Here is a 20263-nt window from a genome sequence, read left to right on the forward strand (position 1 = left end):
TTTCACTTTTGAATAGTGTCCTCCAAGGTTATCCTTCAAACATGTCAGAATCCCCTTCCCCTACTGAGAGTGAATCCAGGACTTTTGTACTGGGTATAACCCCAGGTCCGTTTTTATTTTTTATTTTTGAGACAGGATCTGCTCAGTTCTCCAATCTGAGCACACTCTTAAGATCCTTCTTCCTCAGCCTCCTAAATTGTTAGGAATACAAGTATGTGCCACTGTGCCTGCTTTCTTCTTTTTTGAGTTGATTTATATTGCATTTTTATGGTGTATCTTGGCAATAGTACAGATTTGGCTTCAGACCACTACAATAAACCATATCACAATAAAGTGAGTCACACATTCTATTTTTCTAGAACTTAGGAAGGTTATATTTACACTGTACTGTAGTACATTATGTCGAAGAAAGTTTATGTACCTTAATTTAAAAACACTTTATTGCTAAAAATGATCACTGAACCATTGGAAAAATAGCACTAATAGACTTGCTAGATACAGGGTTGTGGCAGACCTTCAATTTGTGAAGAGCTCCATACCAGGAGGCCAGTAGAGTAACATACAATAAAGTGGCTTATGCCTGTACCCCATTTCAGTTAGCTGTTCATCCTGGACAGTCACTTGGCTCACTTCTGCCTCTTGGCTCTTACAGGTGCTGCTCTGAATATGGTCATACAGATAGTATGTGGGATTTTTCTTTTGTCTTTTGAATATGTACCCAGGAAAACCATTTTGCTGGCTCATAAAGCTGTTTGCACACTCGTCATATTCTTAGGGATCTCTTCTGAAGCTTATTCCATTTGTCTCTCTGTATGCCTAGGAAAACAGTATCCTTTTTCCTAAAATATGTAGGGCATTTTCTGCACCAGTAAGCAAACAATTCTGTAGCCTCATTAGCCGTCTGTCTATTGGTTGAACCCCACAGGTTAAGGGCTCAGTCCCCAAGAGTGTCCTTCCAACTTTGATGCCAGTTGCAAGCCCCAGGTTGTTTTACCTGTGCTTCTGAATGGCCAACTCTAATTTGTAGTTCCCATAACTAATTCATTGGGTCCACTCTGTTTGCTTGAGTGACTCATCAAACTCAGGGAACCTTTACTCATTTGTTATACAGCTTATACAGCTGAGAGTTGCTTAAGATTTGGTGTATGAGAGAAGGGTGTGGAACTTCCATGTCCTTATGAACTCGTTACCCTGCTGGACCCTTGCGGTGTTCATCTGTCTAGAACCTGCCTTAGTAGGTTTTTATAGATACTTACTGCATGTACATGACCAATTACTTTCTTCACCATCAATGATCAGTTTAACTTCTGCTTTTTCCTCACCTCCCTGGAGGCTGGGAGTGATGGGGCTAAAAGTCTTAATTCTTTAATTCTACCTTGGTCCTTATAAGCAAGGAATAAGCAAGTCACCCTGTCATCACCTCATCACCTCACCCCTGCAAAAAGACAGTCTCTCAGATTCCAGGCATTTTAGGAGTTGTTTTGCATGCCTGCCCTCCACCATACACTCTGATTTGGAGATGTCAGGGTGGGAAGTAACAGAATTGTAGAAATGAATCTAAGGGTCTGAGTGTGGTAGTTTGTTTGTGCTGGAGCTCAGACCCAGCGCTAGGCAAGTGCTCTACCATGAAGCTACATCTCTAGCCCCCCCCCCCTTTTTTAAACAATACTTACCTAACAAGCAGGAGGCTAGTAAAAGAGTAATAGAGCTATGTAAGATTAGTACATTTGACTGAGGATTTAGCTCAGTGGCCTAAGCTCCTACCTGGCAAGTGCAAGGTCATGAGTTCAATCCCTGGTACCAAAAAAAAAAGACAGAAAAGGAAAAAAAAAAGGTTGTACGTTTGGCTTTTTGAAGTCTCTTGGCAAAATGATATAATTTATTACAAATATATATTTAATCCAGGATATTTCTGATGATTATGTTTTCATATGAAAAGACTAGCTTAAAAAAACCTTTCCTGTTTTAGGTTGATACAAAAGCTGAACCAGCAGACTATATTGCAAGTTTCCTGTGGCAACTGGCATTGCTTGGCTCTTGCAACTGGTAATACACTAAGCATATGTTAATGCTATGTTAATTTTGAAAATGTTTCTCTCCTTAGGTTATGTATCAACTAAGTCAAAACCTTAGCTGGTAAGGCTTTCTATGTTGTTGAGCAGTGACAGTGCTTAGCCTTTTGTCTAGTGTATTCTTTCTTTAGGGTGTGAATAATGAAATGAGTGGCTGCATAAGAATAGAAGGTGTTCTTGAGCATATAGTGAGGTATTTTGTTTATTTTTGTTACCTATTCTTGAGCTCCATTCCACTAGGAGTCAGAGAATCAAATAAAATCATTCCCTTTGCAGTATATTTGTACTTACATATCTGCTTAGTCATCTGCAGAGGAGCCTGGGTGGTCGTAGCTGGACTCCTGAAGTTCTGGGTCTTGTGGTCTCAGGGTGGCCAGAACTAAGTTCAGCTTGCTTAGTAGACCTAATCCTGGTAATTGTCCTGTTCCAAGTTGAACTTATTTAAACCTTTAATATATTCTTTGCAGAAGTGTTAATAGTGTTTGAAGGGTAGTATAACTCAGTTGCTTTAACTCAGTTTATTTAATTGTTGTGGTATCAAGTGGGAATTTTGGTTTTGTCATCTTAAAGCATGCAGTGTCTTTTTTCCTGTGCTGTTATATGTAAGGACCACTACCAAATGACTTTAACAACTGGATTATTTTCCGTATGGAATTTTTGTTGTTGTTTTGTTTTGGTAATATCAGTTTGCTTGTTCTTATTTTAGATGGCCAATTCTTCACTTGGGGAAAAAACAGCCATGGGCAACTGGGCCTAGGAAAGGAGTTCCCCTCTCAAACCAGCCCTCAGAGGGTGAGGTCCCTGGAGGGGATCCCGCTGGCTCAGGTGGCTGCAGGAGGCGCTCACAGCTTTGCCCTGTCTCTCTCAGGAGCTGTTTTTGGCTGGGGAATGAATAATGCAGGGCAACTAGGGCTCAGTGATGAAAAAGGTAGGTAAACCTTTAATATGTACCTCTTCCATTCAAAAGCACATTCATTTGATTAATACATGCTTCATGAGGATCTGCTGTGTGCTGGCCTTGCATTGTGAAGAGAGAAATCTATAGTGGGTAGACACAAACCAATAAATATCTGTGTCAGAGTTTGATAGCAAGCTTTCTGCTTTATATAAGGTGTTCAGGAAGATCTCTTCCACAAAGACATGTTTGAACAGAGCCTTATAGGAGGTAAGGGATGTAGCTATCTAGGTGAAAAATGTTCCATCCAGAGACAACAGGACTTGCTATAAGGAATGGCATGAAGCAGAGACCAGATGAGACTGCCAAGCTTGTGTAAAACAACATGGCGTGGAATTTATTGTGCCTGGATGCAGGCAGACAGAGGATGAAAAGGGTATCTGCAGGGATCAAAGAAAAGCAGGCCTTTAAGAAAAAAATTTTTTTATGGAGCTTGAAAGAACACACGGGACTTTAGGTGGGAAGATCTTAGTAAACATGAATGGTTAGAGTTTTCTGGATGTCTCATGCATCAGTGGGCAAAGTCCTTGAGACGTCTGGAGTAAATGTTTGGGTATCTTCAGGTGTTTTATTGCTTGTAACATTCTGTGCTCCATTGTCTCTTTTACAACATCCTATGTTTGCCAAGGGAACAGTGCTGAGCTGAGAACAGTGCTGGTAGACAGCTTGGGCACTGGGAAAGTCTTATACTTACAAGTCAAGCCTTATACTTACAACAGGTCTTACATGATGTATGTTGGAAATGGGCCAAGAAGAGGAGGTGGGTAGAGCTGGTGGTCAGAGGTGCTACTTGAAGGCCCTGTGCAGTGGGGTGAGGATTTTGGCTTATCTTTTTGAGAGAAGAAGATACGAAGTGCTTTGCTCTCTTCTCGTGTCGAGGATTAAACCTAGTGCCTCATGCTTGCCAAGAAATGGTCTTCCCCAGAGCTAGACCCTCAGCCATTAATTGTTCTGAGAAGAGTGGTCCAGTTTGACTACAGCTATTGTGGGTTAAGGGATAGACCAGTTTGGAGGTAGTGGGGGTGAAGTCAAGAGTTTTTACTGTTTGAAGATGAGGCCAGTTGGTTTGTTCCTCATTGGATGTGTGGTTTGGAATGAGGAAAAGCTCAAAGGGTAATGTTGCTATGCCAGGGAATGGAATTGGGGTGATCTGGGAGGTGTGCAGAGTTACACTGTGGGAGCCATGAGTTAGTCTGCAGGCCCGTTGAGGTGTGCTGGCCGTCCAGGTAGAGGTTAGAGCCAGAGGGCCTCAGATTCACCCTAAGATAGCTGAGTATGTTTTACCCCCATGACCAGTTACATTCTAATGCTTAATTTATCTTCCAGATCGAGAGTCTCCATGCCATGTGAAACTCTTACGAACACAGAAGGTTGTATACATTAGTTGTGGAGAGGAGCACACAGCAGTCCTCACGAAGGTAAGAAGCACAGAGAACTGTGGTAGAGCAGGGTATGAGATGGTGATTAGAGTTGATTAGAGTAGTGGTGGTGTTTATAGTATTGTGATTTAAACCTGAAAGTTCCTTTCAGCATTAGTTTGTTTTCCCAATAGAGTGCTTTTTTAAAGATTATATGTGTGTTTTATTTAAATAGTTCAATATAAATAAAAATGTATATAAAATAATATGCTGTGTCCTTTTAACAAATGCCATTTGCAAATATAAAAGATAGCAATTTCGGGCTGGGGATTTAGCTCAGTGGCATAAGCACTTGCCTTACAAGCAGGCGGTCGTGAGTTCAATCCCTGGTACCGATAAAAATGAAAAAGACAAAAAAAAAAGATCGCAATTTAATTAATTTTTAAAATTATCAACCTTTGTTTTGTTTCTAATACAATTATATTCTATAATGAAATTGTTTCAAATTGAGTAAATATTGTTATATATATTACTTTAGTAAAATGCCTTAGCATTTGTTAAAATATAGCTCTTTTTTGAGACAGTTTCACCAAGTAGTTCAGGCTGGTCTCAGATTCACTATGTAGTCCAGCCACCTCCTCAAATATGATGCTGTCTTCCTGCCTCAGCCTCATAAGTGCTAGGATTATAAGCATGTACCATGCACCAGGCTTCAAATACAGTTTTAAAAAATCTTATGATGGGGCTTGCAAAGCATTTAAGTTTTTATGTGTAAATAACCATGCAAAATTATCTCATTTCACTTATTGTTTCTCCTTTTTACTTTTTCCTAATGACTCTTGTACTTTTAATAATTTTTAAATTTTATAGGGGGCCCACATTTTCCTTAATGCTACCTTTATTTGATAACAATTTCCCTTTTATATTTTTTTAAATTTATTGAATGCAAAATGATTTTAGTTGAGCATCAGGTGAGTGATGGAAATTGTGTAGACAGGTTTCAGAGGGGTGCCCTCAGACTCAGGCACTGAAGTCATGGCATTCGTTTCTTGTCAGAGTGGAGGTGTGTTTACCTTCGGTGCTGGTTCCTGTGGGCAGCTGGGGCATGATTCCATGAATGATGAGGTTAATCCAAGAAGAGTGCTAGAGCTGATGGGCAGTGAAGTGACTCAGATCGCCTGTGGCAGGTGAGTGCTCCTGGAACCTAGGCATGACTTGCTGTGATAGTGACAGAGAACAAGAATACCTCTAACCACTGTCGTTTTGAGAACTCCTAACAGCATATGTATTTGTGGTAAAATTGGAGGAAGTCAGATCTTAGTAGGATTTAGTAGGGAAGGGTTTTAGATGAGCAGAGCAACAAGGGGACAGGGCATACATGGGTAAGGAACGAAGTGAAGTAGAAATCAGAGCATCGTTGTGTGCAACCTCATTCATAGAAAGCATACTAGTGCCTTCATTTATTCCCTCACAGACAGCACACCCTAGCCTTTGTGCCTTCTTCTGGACTCATCTATGCATTCGGTTGTGGAGCTCGTGGTCAACTAGGAACTGGACACACTTGCAACGTTAAGTGCCCATCTCCTGTGAAGGGTTATTGGGCGGCACACAGTGGCCAGCTTTCGGCACGAGCTGGTAAGGGTGATTTTCACTGACATTTAATGATATTTTAGGTGAGGAACACATTGATTTTGAAGTCTTGGAAGGAATTAATATGAATTTTTTTTTTTTTTACAAGAGAAATCAGCAAATATTTGAGTGTTTACTATGTCTGAAACCCTGTGGTTGAGATCCTAAAGAGGTAAAGCATAAAATGTTAGCACCACGGGTGTTGATGGTAGTATATAAATTTTATGTTGTTGCTAATAATGATAGTTGACATTTATTGAATGGGTAGCTAAGTTCTGTTATGATGTGAAGCACTTAAGCCAAAATAATTACTGTGGTTTATAAGGGAATGAGTCTTCCTGGTAAGTAAGTAACTTGCCCATAAAGATTCTGGAGGCAAGATTCAAATCCAGGTCAGCCTAATTCAAGCCTTTTTCTTATTGCTTACACTGTGTCACTTCCACTTTGCTATTAATGTTTTGACCATAATAAGGTATAATTTATTTTGGTATCTTTTTTCTTAAAAGTATTAATAGCATTTATATGTTTATTTTCAATTGAAGTAGTAGTTGTTCTTGGCAAGGAGCCAGGAGAGAAACTTGTTTCTCTGACATAAGTAAAGTGGGTAACAAACCACTCTGAAGCATGTCTCAGAGTATCAGAAAAAGAGATCAAGGAGAAACTCCAATTACTGAAAAATGTGTTGTTGGAATTTTTTTTTTTGACAGATCGCTTTAAATATCATATTGTTAAGCAGATCTTCTCTGGAGGAGACCAAACTTTTGTACTTTGCTCAAAATATGAGGTAAAATTTTCTTTTGACTATTACTTTGGGGTGCAATACTGGTGAATCTGTAATTGTTTAATAAATAATTACACAAAGGCATTGTTACTTTGTTTCTACCAATTTTGTCTTATTAAAACAAGCAAACTAAACCTTGAAGTATTCTGTTATCTCTCTTTGGCTCCTTTGAAGTTGCAGTAGTTGTCCTGTTACTAAAATCATAACATTCTGATTTATAATTTAAATACTTATATCCATGTTTGTTCTAAAAGAAGTGTCAGGCAGCCTAGAGAGTTTGTGCTTTGACATTACTTGACTTTGTTTCTTTTTTTTTTTATTGGTACCAGTGATCGAAGTCATGACTGCCTGCTTGCAAGGCAGGCGCTTATGCCACTGAGCTAAATACCCAGCCCCTTGACTTAATTTCTTTCCTTTGCTGTTAAGCAACAACATATTCTAGGTATTTTAGGACTTAGTATATTGGATGTCTTTATTTGATTGTGTAGTGTGTGTAACAGACATGTCAGAATTTATAGATATTTGTTATTGGTGGGGTACTGAGAATTGAGCTCAGGACCTTGTGCTTGCCAGGCTGGCACTGTGCAGCTGAGCTACTCCCTGCCTTGTTATTCTTTATAATCTGCTTACTACCCCATGCTTAGGTCTCCCTGCTGTGTCTCTGTAAGGAAGAGTGGTAGATGAGCCAGGAAGAGTGGTGGGTTTCAGGTGAGTCTCATGTGACTCCAAGAAGCTGTGATAACACTGCCATTCCACTCTTCCCATCCACCAGGTCTCAGTCTAAAAAGGGCTGTATGAGTTTGTCCTGTGCTTGTTTCCTCTGTGCCCTTCCTCCTACTTTCATAAGCATCCCAGGAGGATGAACCATGTAGGACATGGAAGGGGAGCCTTAGTGATAAAAGAATCCAAGTTGGTTGGGAAGAAAATGAGCAAATGAGGAAACAAGGGCCTTTTCAGTCTTGGAAACTCTGTCTGGTGTTTGTATGTTGGCATCTATAAATGTACAAAATTCTTGTCCTTTAGCCATTACAATTCTGATTTGTGCAGGGAAGGTACTGGTGAAGCCTCAGGCTGCAGCCCGTGGCCAGCTGAGGCTGACAGCGATCTCTTTTTTTCCAGGTCAGGAGACTGAAGAAGGCTGTTGAGTGCTGCCATCTGGCGTACTGTGGGTTGCTACTTGAGGCTTATTTGAGGCTCAGCTTCATAGCTTCCCAGAGAAATCTTGAGGAAAGCTGAGCTTATTTTTTCTTTCTTCAAAATGCCAGTTAAGCAAAATATAGAAACCACAGTGGCTCTGCAGTAACTTTTTTGTTCATAAGTAGTAGAGTTTTAAGTATTCATTTCCCTAAGAAATTGACTTGAATAATAACCTATTTTGGTTTGTTCATGAATATAAAACTTAGTTTTGTTATGCTTCCTTTGGTTTTTTGAGACACTATGTAGCCCAGACTGGCCTTAAACTTGTTCTCCTTCTGCTTCAGCCTTCCAGGTGCTGGGAGTACAGGTGTGTGTCACTATGGCTGGCCATTCCTTTTATAAGTAGTCTAATATGTATAGCTGAATTTTACATTTACTGACATTGTTGAGTATGGAAGGCAACTCACTGATGAAAAGGAAGTGAAATTGAGACAATTGGTAAGAGAGGTGTGCATTAAACATTTAAGATAAAAAAATGGACTATTGCTTACAAAGGTATTGCTCTTTTTAACAATGAAACGTATATACATTTACTTAAACTGTTAAACATAGGTGTTTATTTAGATACAGAGACTGAGAACATTATATTCTTGCTGTGTCATCGTATCACTTAAAGACGAAGGAAAAGCATCCATCCATGTAGCTACAGCCTCTGTTTTTGTACAACACTGACTCATTCATTTACTCATGTTGCCCTCAAGGCAGAAGAATTACCAGCTGGGTCCACTGGCACTCAGCTATAATCCCAGCTATTCAGAAGGCTGAGTCAGGAGAATCACAAATTGGAGATCAGCAAAACCCTGTTTCAAAATAAAAAGAGCTGGGGGTATGACTCATCACTCACTGTGGTCCATCCCCAGTGAATCCTCTCTCCACAGACACACAGAGGTAACAGGAGTGTTCTTATCCAAAATGCTTGGGAGCAGAAAATAAGTGTTTCAAATTGCAGATTTGTGCAGTTTTGGAATACTTGCATATTCATAATGAGATATCTTGAGGATAAGACTGAAGTCTAAATGTAGAATTCATTTATATTTCATGTATACCTATATAGTTTGCCTGAAAGTAATTTTATATAATAATGTTAATAAATTTGGATATGAAATTTTCCAAGTGCAGCATCATGTTGATACTCACCAAGTTTTAGATTTTGAAGTCTTTTTAGTTTAGGTTTTTGAATTAAGGATGCCCAATCTGTATTCAGATACTCCTTTGATATGTTTGAGTCCAGGATTTGGCAACTTAGTGTAATCTATAGCCTCTCCTTTCCCATTTGTCTTGTTCTCTTGATAGCGTTGAAGAGAGAGTATACTAGAATTGTCAGGAATGTGTATGTCTGTCCTGACCTCAAAACCTGCTAGCTGACTTGATCTTTTTCTGTAAATCTTAGTTGTCCCTGGTTATCACCTGGGCAACTTTAAAAACTACAGAAACTTCTGGAGATTTTCATTTTAATGGATCTAGAGTGTGATTTGACTATTGGAACATTTTTAAAGCTCCCTGGTGGTACACAGCCCAGCCAACACTGAGAAACACTTATCTAGAACATTTTCCTTTCTTTTTAACTGTGTGTAATTAGAAGTCATAGAAGGCTGGAAGGGTGGCTTAGTTGCAGAGTATTTGCCTCGCAAGGACCCAAGGTATCTATGGCTTCTTGAACAGATAATGAAGAATGAGAAAATAGTTGTAAGTCTTATTCACTTTGTAAGTTTGTATTGCGAATGTTCAGTCATCCTTTTGATTAGAGAAAATTAAAATATGCACAACAGTAATAGTTTTAGAACTGGAATTGATCAAGTGTCCACTTTGGCTTAAGAGTTTGTGGTATGTAATTCAAGAGTATTTTTGTTCTCTCAGTGTATGTCTGATCATGTTAGTAGAATAGTTGTTATCAAGAACCAAATGATCAGATATTTCGACACACATCTCTAGTGTATTCTTAGTAGGGGCATCTAAACTAACAATTATAAAAAAGTAACCAGGAGTATTTACTTTTGAAAGTTACATTGCGGTGTGTGGGGGGGTGTTTTTTGGGATAGGGTCTTGCTGTGTAGTTCAGGCCAGCCTTAAGCCTCCTAACGACATGTCAGCTACACTCACTGTGTATGTAGCCCAGGTTGACTTGGTATTCGTGGGGATCCTTCTACTTTAGGCTCCTGAGTGCTGGGATTATAGGTGTACACCATTATGACTGGCCTTGACAGTTGTTTTATGTAGAAGTACAAAGGAGAGAAAAGATCATCCTATGAACTGATGGATGAATGCTTTAATGTTACTCCATGCCTTTTTGTTAGTACCAAGTGTAGGAGGTGTGGAGCACTATGAGGTTTTTTTTTTTTTTTTTTTTTTTTTTTAGTTCTAGAGCAGGAAGAATTTGGAGTTAGGTTGAAAACTAGCAGTAGAAAATCTTACTGCATAAAGGTGGACAGTTTGAGCAGTGATAAGAATCTTCAAGACCCTTGTTGATATCTTTTTGTCACTTTCCTTACAAATTTATAGGTATGTATTTGGAAGAAATTATGAGGCATTAAATTTTAATTTATTACGTACTTGATAGTGCATGCCTGAAATCCCAGCACTTGGGAGGCTGAGGCAGGAGGACATTACAAGTTTAAGACCAACCTGGGCTACAAAGTGAGCTCAAGGACAGCTTGAACTGTGTAGTAAAACTTTGTCTCAAAAAATAATTTTATACACACACACACACACACACGTGTATACATATTATTTCCTAGAAAATTGTGACTTCAGTGAGTTTTTTAATAATCCATTTTGTTGGAAGTCTGGTAAACAATTATGGAAAAGAACTACTATCTTAGAAGCCTTAGTGTTATGAGGAAAGAGATGTCTTTCTTACTATCTTCTACTATCTTAGAAGCCTTAGTGTTATGAGGAAAGAGATGTCTTTCCTCATAACACTAAGGCTTCTAAGATAGTAGTTCTTAAACCTTTAAGAACCCTGAACACAAAAGTCTGCCTGGCTTGATTTTTTTGTTTTTGTTTTTGTTTTTGTTTTCTTTCCCTGGGTAGGCAGACTTTTGTGTTCAGGGTTCTTAAAGGTTCACTCACTGTCGCACAGCATCTGCTCAAAGGCGCAGGAGGCTGTGCTGGGCAGGGAGAGAAGTTAAACATCAGTCACTGCCTGTCCCTCACTGAGTCCCATGGTTGGGGCAGGAGATGGGCTTCTGCGCCACACCTAACTGTGCCAGCACGTACAGTGGGGCCAGAGTAGTTGCTACAAGCAGGTCTGAAGAGCAGGGCAAGGGTGAGTTGTCAGTAGCGGGGGAAGTTGGTGCCCCCATTTTAGAGGGGGCGTCAGGGCCACAGTCATGGATATAGAGTAGAGGACACGTAAGGAGGAAGAGAAATGCTCCATTCTGTATAACAACTTTTCCCCCACACAGGGTCTTGCTGTACAATCCAGGGTGCCTGAAACTTGGGAGCCTTCTGCCTCAGTCCCTCTAATTTCTTTTTCTTTTATTGTTATACTTAATTTTCTAGAATTCTTCTCCTGCTGTTGACTTCAGGACCGTGAACCAAGCACATTATACCAGCTTAATAAATGATGAAACCATAGCAATTTGGAGACAGAAACTCTCAGAACACAACAATGCAAATACAATCAAGTATGTAGTTGCTTGTCTTTACTTTTTTCTAAAGTACGTAGGCACTTTCTAGTTTAGTGGTTTTCCCGATATCCATGTTGAGATTGTGGATGTGAATGGAGCTTTACATTTAGGCAGTCTATTTGTACATTTGCACAGGATTTGGTCCTATTTTCTCCCTGTACACAGTGGATCACTCCCAGTTCTCTCACACTCCTCAGCCTGCCTGTCAGTGTCAGGTCTTTGAAATCCCAGCTGAGGAAGGCCAGAGTTGCCCTTTGTGCTAGGAGAGCCCAGTATTAAATTCTGTAACAGCAGCAGGGTCCCTCACATTCATGTTCCAGAGCACCCTGAATCTAAGACAGCTTTCATCTTCCCTAATCTAAATAACCTTCAACATTTTTCCATTCCTAAAGATAAATGGAGGTTGTCATATAGGGAAAAAAGTATAGTTAAAATTACTATAGTTTATGCTTGCACATATGCTAGAAAATATTGAGCAGCACAAATACTAAAAAATATCGAGACCTTCCTCAGGTTTATTTCATTGTTAAAGCATTTTTTTCTGGCTATATTTATATATCTTCATTGCATTTCCTCAGAATTTCCTGTTTTTCTAAAGAGTCTAAATTTTAGACTGAGGAGATCAAGCTGTGTGACTGAGGGTGGTCGTCCCGAGAGAATTGTATAATTGATCTCGCTTTATGATCTAGATTGCACTGGGGAAGATGAGCAGGACTCTGACTTCGGAGTCCCCTGCGAGTCACCTTCTGAGTGAGGTGTTAGGGGAATTTCCTAGAGCAGCTGTCCAGCAGCTCTGAGGATCTGTGTAGCCTCTGTGGGCTTTGCTGAGGAGTTAAGGTCAGAAGGCATGTGAAGGCAGGCTGGTTGTCACTGGGGGAGCTAAAGACACTGTCCATCCTCATAGCTCTGCTTTCCTATTTATAAAATGAAGGGACAGAAGTGGTGATCTCTAAAGATCTTTCCTGACCCATATTTGATGATTCACAGAAGTTACTGCATATTCTTTCCAGCTGCGTATTTGTTTTATTCCTTCCCTTCTCTTTATAGTAAATGAGAGGAGCCAAATTCCCTGACATACAGTCTCACTAGAAACTGTTCAGTTCACATTCAGTGTCACAGAAACTTCTCAGAGCCTATATAATCTAGGTAATAGAAAAACAGTTAGCTAATTTTTAGTTTTTTTCTCAGATGGGCAGCAAAGTAGAAGGAAGTGGCAGATTAGTTGTTAATTTGCAAAAATAATCTCTGTGGAAATAGTAGCCCAACTTTTTTGTGTTAGTGTGTTTGAAGGTGAGGTAGGGAGTGTTGTAGATACTTGATACTAGGAGAACTCAGGATTATCTTCAGGGTTAAACATTCTTTTAAGAGCTTTCATCATTTGCTTTTAAAAAATAATGGAAAAATTAAGTTTTTATCCATTTTGAGGTGTGACACACAGTTTCTCTAAAGTGTATGTAAATTTCCCAAGCCAGGCATTGTGTCCATCACTGTCTCATCACTGGCTGAGACACAATGCCCAACACCCATAATTTAAAAGGAAGAAAGGTTTATTTTGGCTCACAGTTTAAGAGATTTCAGTGCATCTTTGGTGTACTCCAAGGCAGAATTGCATAGCCTACCTCTGGCCAGCCCCACGGAGATCAGAGGAGGGAGCTGGAAAGGGTGACAGACACTGGGAAGCCACTCCCGTGGTGACCTTTTCTGACCAGACCCTGCCTCCTAGCAGCACATCAGCTGCCTATGAGGGCATGCAACTTTGGGGGACATTTTAGATCTAAACCTCAATAGGCTTTGTTTGGGTAAGAATTAGCTACTCCTGATAAAACTTTTTTGGATTAAAAGATTGAATATATAATTAATTGAATATTGATGTTTAAATTTTTTTGTTGTTACTAAAAGCTTCTTTCTTTCTGTGAGTAGTGGTGTCGTTCAGATATTATCTTCTGCAGCCTGTTGGAATGGAAGTTTTCTTGAAAAAAAGTAAGTAATTTATAGTGTTAAAAACTCACATGTTAGATAAATACTTAGTCACCAAAGGCTGTGAAAGACTTCTGTTCTTTTTAATGTTTTTTTGGCCTTAATTCAGTGAATAAGTTGAAATTTTCACAAAAGTTGGAAGCCTAACAATGAATGAAAGGATGTCAGGAAGGCCAATACTGATTCATGCTTGGTTGCCAAAGAGACACAGTACCTACCAAAGAGTACAACTGTGTTTCAGGAAGAAGTAGTGTAATTCAAAGTCAGAATTTCAGCGTGTTATAAGATGTTACCCATATCATATGTACGTTTTTGGTTTGTTTGTTTTAAACCCAGGCCACTGTATCACTGAGCTATGTCTCTCCCCTTCCTTGCTTTTTAATTTTTGAGCCAGAGTCTCATTAAGTTGCCTGTGCTGACTTCAAATTTTCAGTCATCTTACTTCAACCTCCCAAGTAGCTGGGATTACGGGTGTGCATCACTATACCTAGTTTATTTGTTGTTAAATTCTTAATTCTTTAAATAGTCTCATTGATCTCTTTGATGTGCTTCTCCATAGTTTTTTCTATCTCAAAAGGAGCGGATTGAGGGACAAATTCTAGAGAGGTTTCAGGGAATCCGTGGACTTGGGGCCAACCCAGCTTATCTGGAAGCTGTAATTTGGAGGAACTGGCAGGCAGTGGATAGGTGTCATTTGCTGGGCCTTGTCCCTTTAGCCAGCTTCACCTCTGGAACCTGATGCACCTTAAGGGCTTTGGTGTGGATTTGGGTCTTTGGTGATTCCAAGTCCTGATCATCCCTCAGTGTTTTTTATTTGTGACCAGAATAATGAGGTCTCAGGACAGATGTGTTAGCTTTCTGTTACTATAAAATATACTTTAGAGACAGTCAACCTATAAGGGGGGAGATTTATTTTGGCATGTGGTTTTAGTTCATAGTTGGTTTGCTACATTGATTTTGAGTGTGTGATGATACGATAGGAGAGTGTGGCAATATTGATGCACAGCAGGGGAAGCTGCTCACATTATGGTCTCCAGGAAGCAAAAGAAGAGGGGCTGGGGTCCTAATATCACCTTCAAGGATATTTCCCTTATAAGGTCATTTTCAGTTACTGGACCATATCCCCTAAAGGTTCTGCTATTTTTTAGTAGTGCCATAGGCGGGTACCATTGACATATGGGCCTCTGGGGAACATTCAAGATCCAAACAATAGCAACAATTTAGACCTAAGTTCTATGTGTGAACCCCATCCCTACCCTTGAACACATAGAGTGGCCAGGGTTCTTCAAAGGAGCAGAACATAGGATGAATGGATTCGAGGAGATATGTTTTAAATAATTATGGAGCCTTGGGAGGCCTCCAAAAAGCCTTCAGTGATCTAAACTAAGGAAGCTAGTAGTGTGGCTCAGTGCAAGGCCTTCAAACCAGGAAACTGCTGGTAAAACATTTAGGCTGATAAAACATGAAAGGCCTGAGGATGGACCTTCCAAATCAGTCCACTGATTTAGATGTCAGTCTTCTTCCAGAAATGCTCTTACAAATAAATCCAGAAATAGTGCTTTTCCAGCTATCAGAGTATCCTGTATCCAGTTGAGTTGACACTTAAAATTAATCCTCAGGTCCCTTCTGTCCCAAAACATGTTCCTAACTGGGTTGCAAGAGGTCACTTCAGAGACTGTCCTCACTCTCCTCATTTACAGTGAGAGATTATAAAGTCATTTATTTGTATTATTAGGGAAACTGGCATGAGATCACTAGGTTTATTTCATACTTGGTAATTGGCCTTTTCCTACAGGAAAAGATACTCTAAATTATGTTGATGCTGATCTTTTAGAAGAGCAGTTCTTGCTCAGGGGATATTGCTATTTTTCCCCAGGGAGTATTTGGCAATGTCTGCTGACATTTTATGTGGTTAAGTTAATGGAATGGGGAGATGCATTCACTTGCATCTGAGATAAGCTAGGGATTCTGTAAACATCCTACAGTCTTATCTGTCCAATGTAAAAGTGTCCCCAAAAGTTAACAGCAGTGGGGCTGGGGATTTAGCTCAGTGGCATAAGCTCCTGCCTTGCAAGCAGACAGTCTTGAGTGCATCCCCGGTACCAATTAAAAGGAAAAAGGAAAAAAAAATGTTAAAAGCAGCAAGGTTAAGAAAATCTCTTCTAAAAGGATAGCTTTTATATCTTTTATGTAGGTTGGGAATTGCTCTTGGCTTGTTTGTTACTCATCCTTATTACCATGAATTCCATGCAGTTGTAGGTAAAGATTTTTTCTATTCTTTTTTCTTTCTTCTTCTTTTTCTTTTTTTGGTTATTGTTAGTATTTAGGTTTAGTTTTGGTCCTTTACCCTGAGTTACCTCCAAGACCTTTTAAAATTTTTTTAAACTTTGAGATAGGCTCTTACTAAGGCATTAAGTTGCCCAAGCTGGGATTGGAATCATGATCATACCAGAGTGTGGGCATTACAGTTGTACACCATCATCTGCACCCCCGCACTTCCTTGACAGTTGTGCTATTACAGGAAACCAGTGTATACATGATGCCTCCCAGGAAACTAACCAGAATGAAGACCACTTTTACAAACCTATGTATATGTACAGAAAATAGTTTTTTTAAAAAATAGCAGAAGTATAAAGTATATCTCATTATATGGAAAGCATAATTAATGTTTAGGCACATTTATTTTTAGGACAACAACAACAACAAAATCCAGCAAAGAAAAACATCGCTCTTCATTTGACCATTTGTGTTCCAATACATATAAAAATATTTTTTACATGTTATAAATTCTACCTGTATTTTTAAAAATTGTAACATTTCTGTTAGAGGATGTTAAGACCATTTGGATATGTCGATTACTCATAAACAGAAGTATATTTTGCAAGTTGACAGCTCTTTTGTAAAGTAATAGATGTGGAGTATTCAAAAGAGAGAGTTTATGAGAGATTCTCTTACGTCTCTGAAAGACTACGAGTATTTAAAGTTGGAGAAATGACTTCTTTTCATTAGGGAGTAAAATTAGTCCTTGCTGTGAAATTAGTCCTTTGGTGAATGTAATTGAATTCCATGTGTTAACTAAGAGATATTTCAGTTGTTGTAGATCTGATTTTTATTTTAAGTACTTGGTTAAGGGAGACTCAGAGAAGTTCTATCTGCCATTTGCTGATGAACTGGCCAGTTTGCACAGGTGATTTTTTTTTTTTTAATACCTAGCCATAGCATCTGCATAGTATCACAGCTTAAGTGTATAGTTGCAGAAAAGGGCAAAACAAATAAAGATCTGCAGAAGTAAATCAGGGAAATAACATTAACTATAAACTTCAATAGTTTAAAAGTAAAAATCTTTGAAAAGTATAAAGGTTGAAAATTTTCAAAATTTAAAATCATCTTTTGGAAAGAGATGCCTGGGAGGTTGACTCCATAGGCTTCTTGGAGTGTGATGGGTCTTGTCTGCCAGGTCAAATTTAAAACTGATCAGCATAGACACACTTTCTTTATTTGTAGTTTCTCTCCTAGTGCTTGCTTTGTTTTTCTTTTCTTCAATGCTGTTTTGTTTGTTTAGAATTGATGAACATTTTAAAACAAGTCCCAAAATCCCAGGAATTGACTTGAACTCAACTAGGGTGTTATTTGAGAAGTTAATGAACTCTCAGCACTCCATGATTTTAGAACAGGTATGTTTTTTACTACATTTATAAAGTACATTTTTGGAGATGCATTTCTACATTGAATAATTCCTTCCCCAGTTTTGTACTAGTCTATGTGTTCATGATACATAGAGAAATTCAGCTTTTAAGAGGAAAAAAGGTGAAAAGACAAGTCCTGTACTGTGTTTAACTTAGTAACTCATTTTGGAAATTTGGCCTTCTTTGCATTTCTCTTTGGTTTAATCTTTCTGAAGAATGTAAGATCTTTATGGGTAGACGCCTTCAGGTTTTCTTCTCCTGATCTGTTCTGAGAGCCTTGACCAGTGCCTGGGTCATAGTAGTTTATCTGTATATAATGTAGGAATCAGAGTAAATCAATCAAATAGCTTGTGAATTTAGAGATAAATTAAGCAAATCTCAGGCCTGTTTGAATTTTTCATTACTCTTTTCTTTCATACAGATCTTAAACAGCTTTGAAAGTTGCCTAATTCCACAGTTGTCAAGTTCACCTCCAGATGTTGAAGCAATGAGAATCTATTTAATATTACCTGAGTTTCCCCTGCTCCAGGATTCCAAGTATTACATAACACTGACTATTCCCTTGGCCATGGCCATTCTGCGACTGGATACAAACCCTAGTAAAGTATTAGGTGAATGTGCTAAAATCACTCAAGTGATTCTGTGCTTATTTATTTTGTTGGTGTGACCTTTGCTTCTCAGTGGATTTAGATCCTACTTCTATTTGTTGCTGATAAAAGTGTAAAATTTAAACTTTTCTTTACTGTTAATTTCTGGCTAATCCTATTTGTAATTTTAGCAAAATCGAACAATTAGATTATTTGAAATAATTGATGCCAGATTCATCTTAATTTTGAAATATCACAAAGTCAGATCATTCAGTGTATTTTCTTCCCTTCCACATTTGCTCATAGTTAATACTGTCTCATAAGGTAGTGCCCATCTATCTCTTGTTCATCAGTATCTATTTTGGGGGAGGGAGTGAATCAGATACATTTGATGAAACTGAGGTATCCAGGAAAGGAGAGGCAGGAAATGACCTACCTAGTTGGGACTTACCAAGTGTTTGTTTTTTTTTAGGGCAGTTAAGTCCACACTGATTTTTTCAGGCTCTGGACACTCCGTAAGAGGAGAACCTCAGTGAATCGGAGAGTGTCTCTCTTGGAATAGCACTCAAGGTGTTTTATTAATCAAGTGCAGGAAGTCTGTTACCTGGCTTTTTATATTTACCCTTCTGGTAATTTTTTTTAGGTGTTTGTTGCAACTCAGTATAACTTCTGTGTTCAGATGGACTGAGCTGTTACTTAAGCATGGTCTCCCCTTGATTGATGAGGCCTACTTTTGGTTTTTCTATTTTGCACAAAACACGAAAGCAGAAATAATAACAAAAACAGTAATATATTAGTAATTAGTTTTTAAAAATATAAAGCCATATGAGGCACATTTTTCTAAGGTGTTTTAACAGTTGTGAGATAGATAACAATTTGAAAAAATAGTATCAGATTTTAACTTTTGGGATTTTAAAGTTTACTTTTCCAGATCTGATGACACACAAAAAGTAAACTTTCTCTTAAGGGCCGGGATTTTGCTCAGCGGCATAAGCATCTGCCTGCAAAAGCTAGGTCGTGAGTTCAGTCCCTGGTACAAACAAAACAAAACAAAAACAAAATGATAAACTTATTCTTAACTTCCAAGTATTCATTCAAAAGATTTCTCTAAGAAAATATGATAGATGTCCAGCAGACATATATAATAATTGTGAGTATTTTGTCTTTTTTATTTTATCCTCCCCTGTTGCTTTTTTTGATGGAATTTCTTACAACGTATAAATCAATGGTATAATCTTGTTTGGTTAAGAGAAAGCATTGTTTGAAGAATAATAAAAGTAGTAGTCTCTCAAGTAATTATGCTTCTTAAAAGAAAGAAGTAGTTTCCAGGGCCTGGGGATTTAGCTCAGTGGTGTAATACCTGCCTGGCAAGTGTGAGGTCCTGAGTTTGATTCCTGATGTGGAAAAAAAAAAAAAAAGGAAGAAGAAAAAGAAATGGTTTCCATGTTGGTGACACTTGTAGGCCTGTTATTGTTCACATCCTTGATGCAGGGTATAAATAGTGGCTGTGAACAGTGCTGAAATAACCAGGACGTGTGAGCACTGTTTGGAGCAGTCCAGTGGGATATCCCTCATGTCCAAAATATATGTATTTTGTCTTCATTCAGCCTGGGAATTAACTTTTAGATTAATCTTCTGAATGAATTGAAAAAATTCAGATGCTTTTGCCAAGACAAGACAAAACAAAACAACCCCATGGATTCTTGTATAACTGCTACAAAAATTTATACAGCAATATTTTAATAGATTCTTTTAAAAGGCAGTTTGGGGACACTGTATTTTAGAATAATGTTTATAGTCGGGCCTTAGAGAAGTTTTTAGCTAGCAGGCAGAAGCATACGTATTTGTTGATGATTATGTATTGAAATATATCTTTTCTTTCTTTCTTAAGATAACTGGTGGTCTCAGGTATGCCCCAAATATTTCATGAAGCTGGTAAACCTCTATAAAGGTGCAGTCCTTTATCTACTGAGGGGAAGAAAGACATTCTTAATACCTGTACTGTTTAATAATTACATTACAGCAGCTCTCAAGCTTTTGGAGAAGTTATATAAGGTGAGCACAGGAGGCACTGGTGTGAATAGATGGTAGGGTGAAATGTCCTGCTGAGATGTTCTCTAAGAAGCCATTTTTCCATTCTCTGTATTTAGTTATCCTCATTTTGCTTTTTGTCAGGTAAATCTTAAAGTGAAGCATGTGGAATATGATACATTTTACATTCCTGAGATCTCTAGTCTTGTGGATATTCAGGAAGACTACCTCATGTGGTTCTTGCATCAAGCAGGGACGGTAAGGATTCATGTAAGGCTTATCTTAAAGATTTAGTCTTTTTTTTTTTTTTTTTTTTTTCAAAGTATAAGACAGGCAAGGAAAACACCTCTGAGCTGTGCAG

The 20263-nt window shown here is 38.5% G+C and overlaps 1 protein-coding gene across 6 annotated transcripts in view; it reads left to right on the plus strand.

Annotated features, from left to right (window-relative positions):
* Herc3 (HECT and RLD domain containing E3 ubiquitin protein ligase 3) overlaps positions 1-20263 on the plus strand; it is a 136360-nt gene that overhangs the window by 66442 nt on the left and 49655 nt on the right. For 3 of the 6 annotated variants that reach the window (XM_063247266.1, XM_003467470.5, XM_063247267.1), the window contains 12 exons: positions 1970-2046; positions 2779-3000; positions 4354-4445; positions 5442-5572; positions 5860-6020; positions 6722-6798; positions 11494-11618; positions 13542-13601; positions 17161-17272; positions 17706-17895; positions 19763-19926; positions 20047-20160. In XM_063247266.1, the coding sequence (XP_063103336.1) occupies positions 1970-2046; positions 2779-3000; positions 4354-4445; positions 5442-5572; positions 5860-6020; positions 6722-6798; positions 11494-11618; positions 13542-13601; positions 17161-17272; positions 17706-17895; positions 19763-19926; positions 20047-20160 (1525 nt within the window). The remainder of the gene's footprint in view (positions 1-1969; positions 2047-2778; positions 3001-4353; positions 4446-5441; positions 5573-5859; positions 6021-6721; positions 6799-11493; positions 11619-13541; positions 13602-17160; positions 17273-17705; positions 17896-19762; positions 19927-20046; positions 20161-20263) is intronic. The other 3 variants (XM_063247269.1, XM_023564118.2, XM_063247268.1) reach the window with 2 other exon arrangements.

The sequence above is a fragment of the Cavia porcellus genome, unplaced genomic scaffold (genome assembly GCF_034190915.1).
Source record: "Cavia porcellus strain 051 isolate PalLab524CR breed Dunkin Hartley unplaced genomic scaffold, mCavPor4.1 scaffold_4, whole genome shotgun sequence".
NCBI classification, from domain to species: domain Eukaryota; kingdom Metazoa; phylum Chordata; class Mammalia; order Rodentia; family Caviidae; genus Cavia; species Cavia porcellus.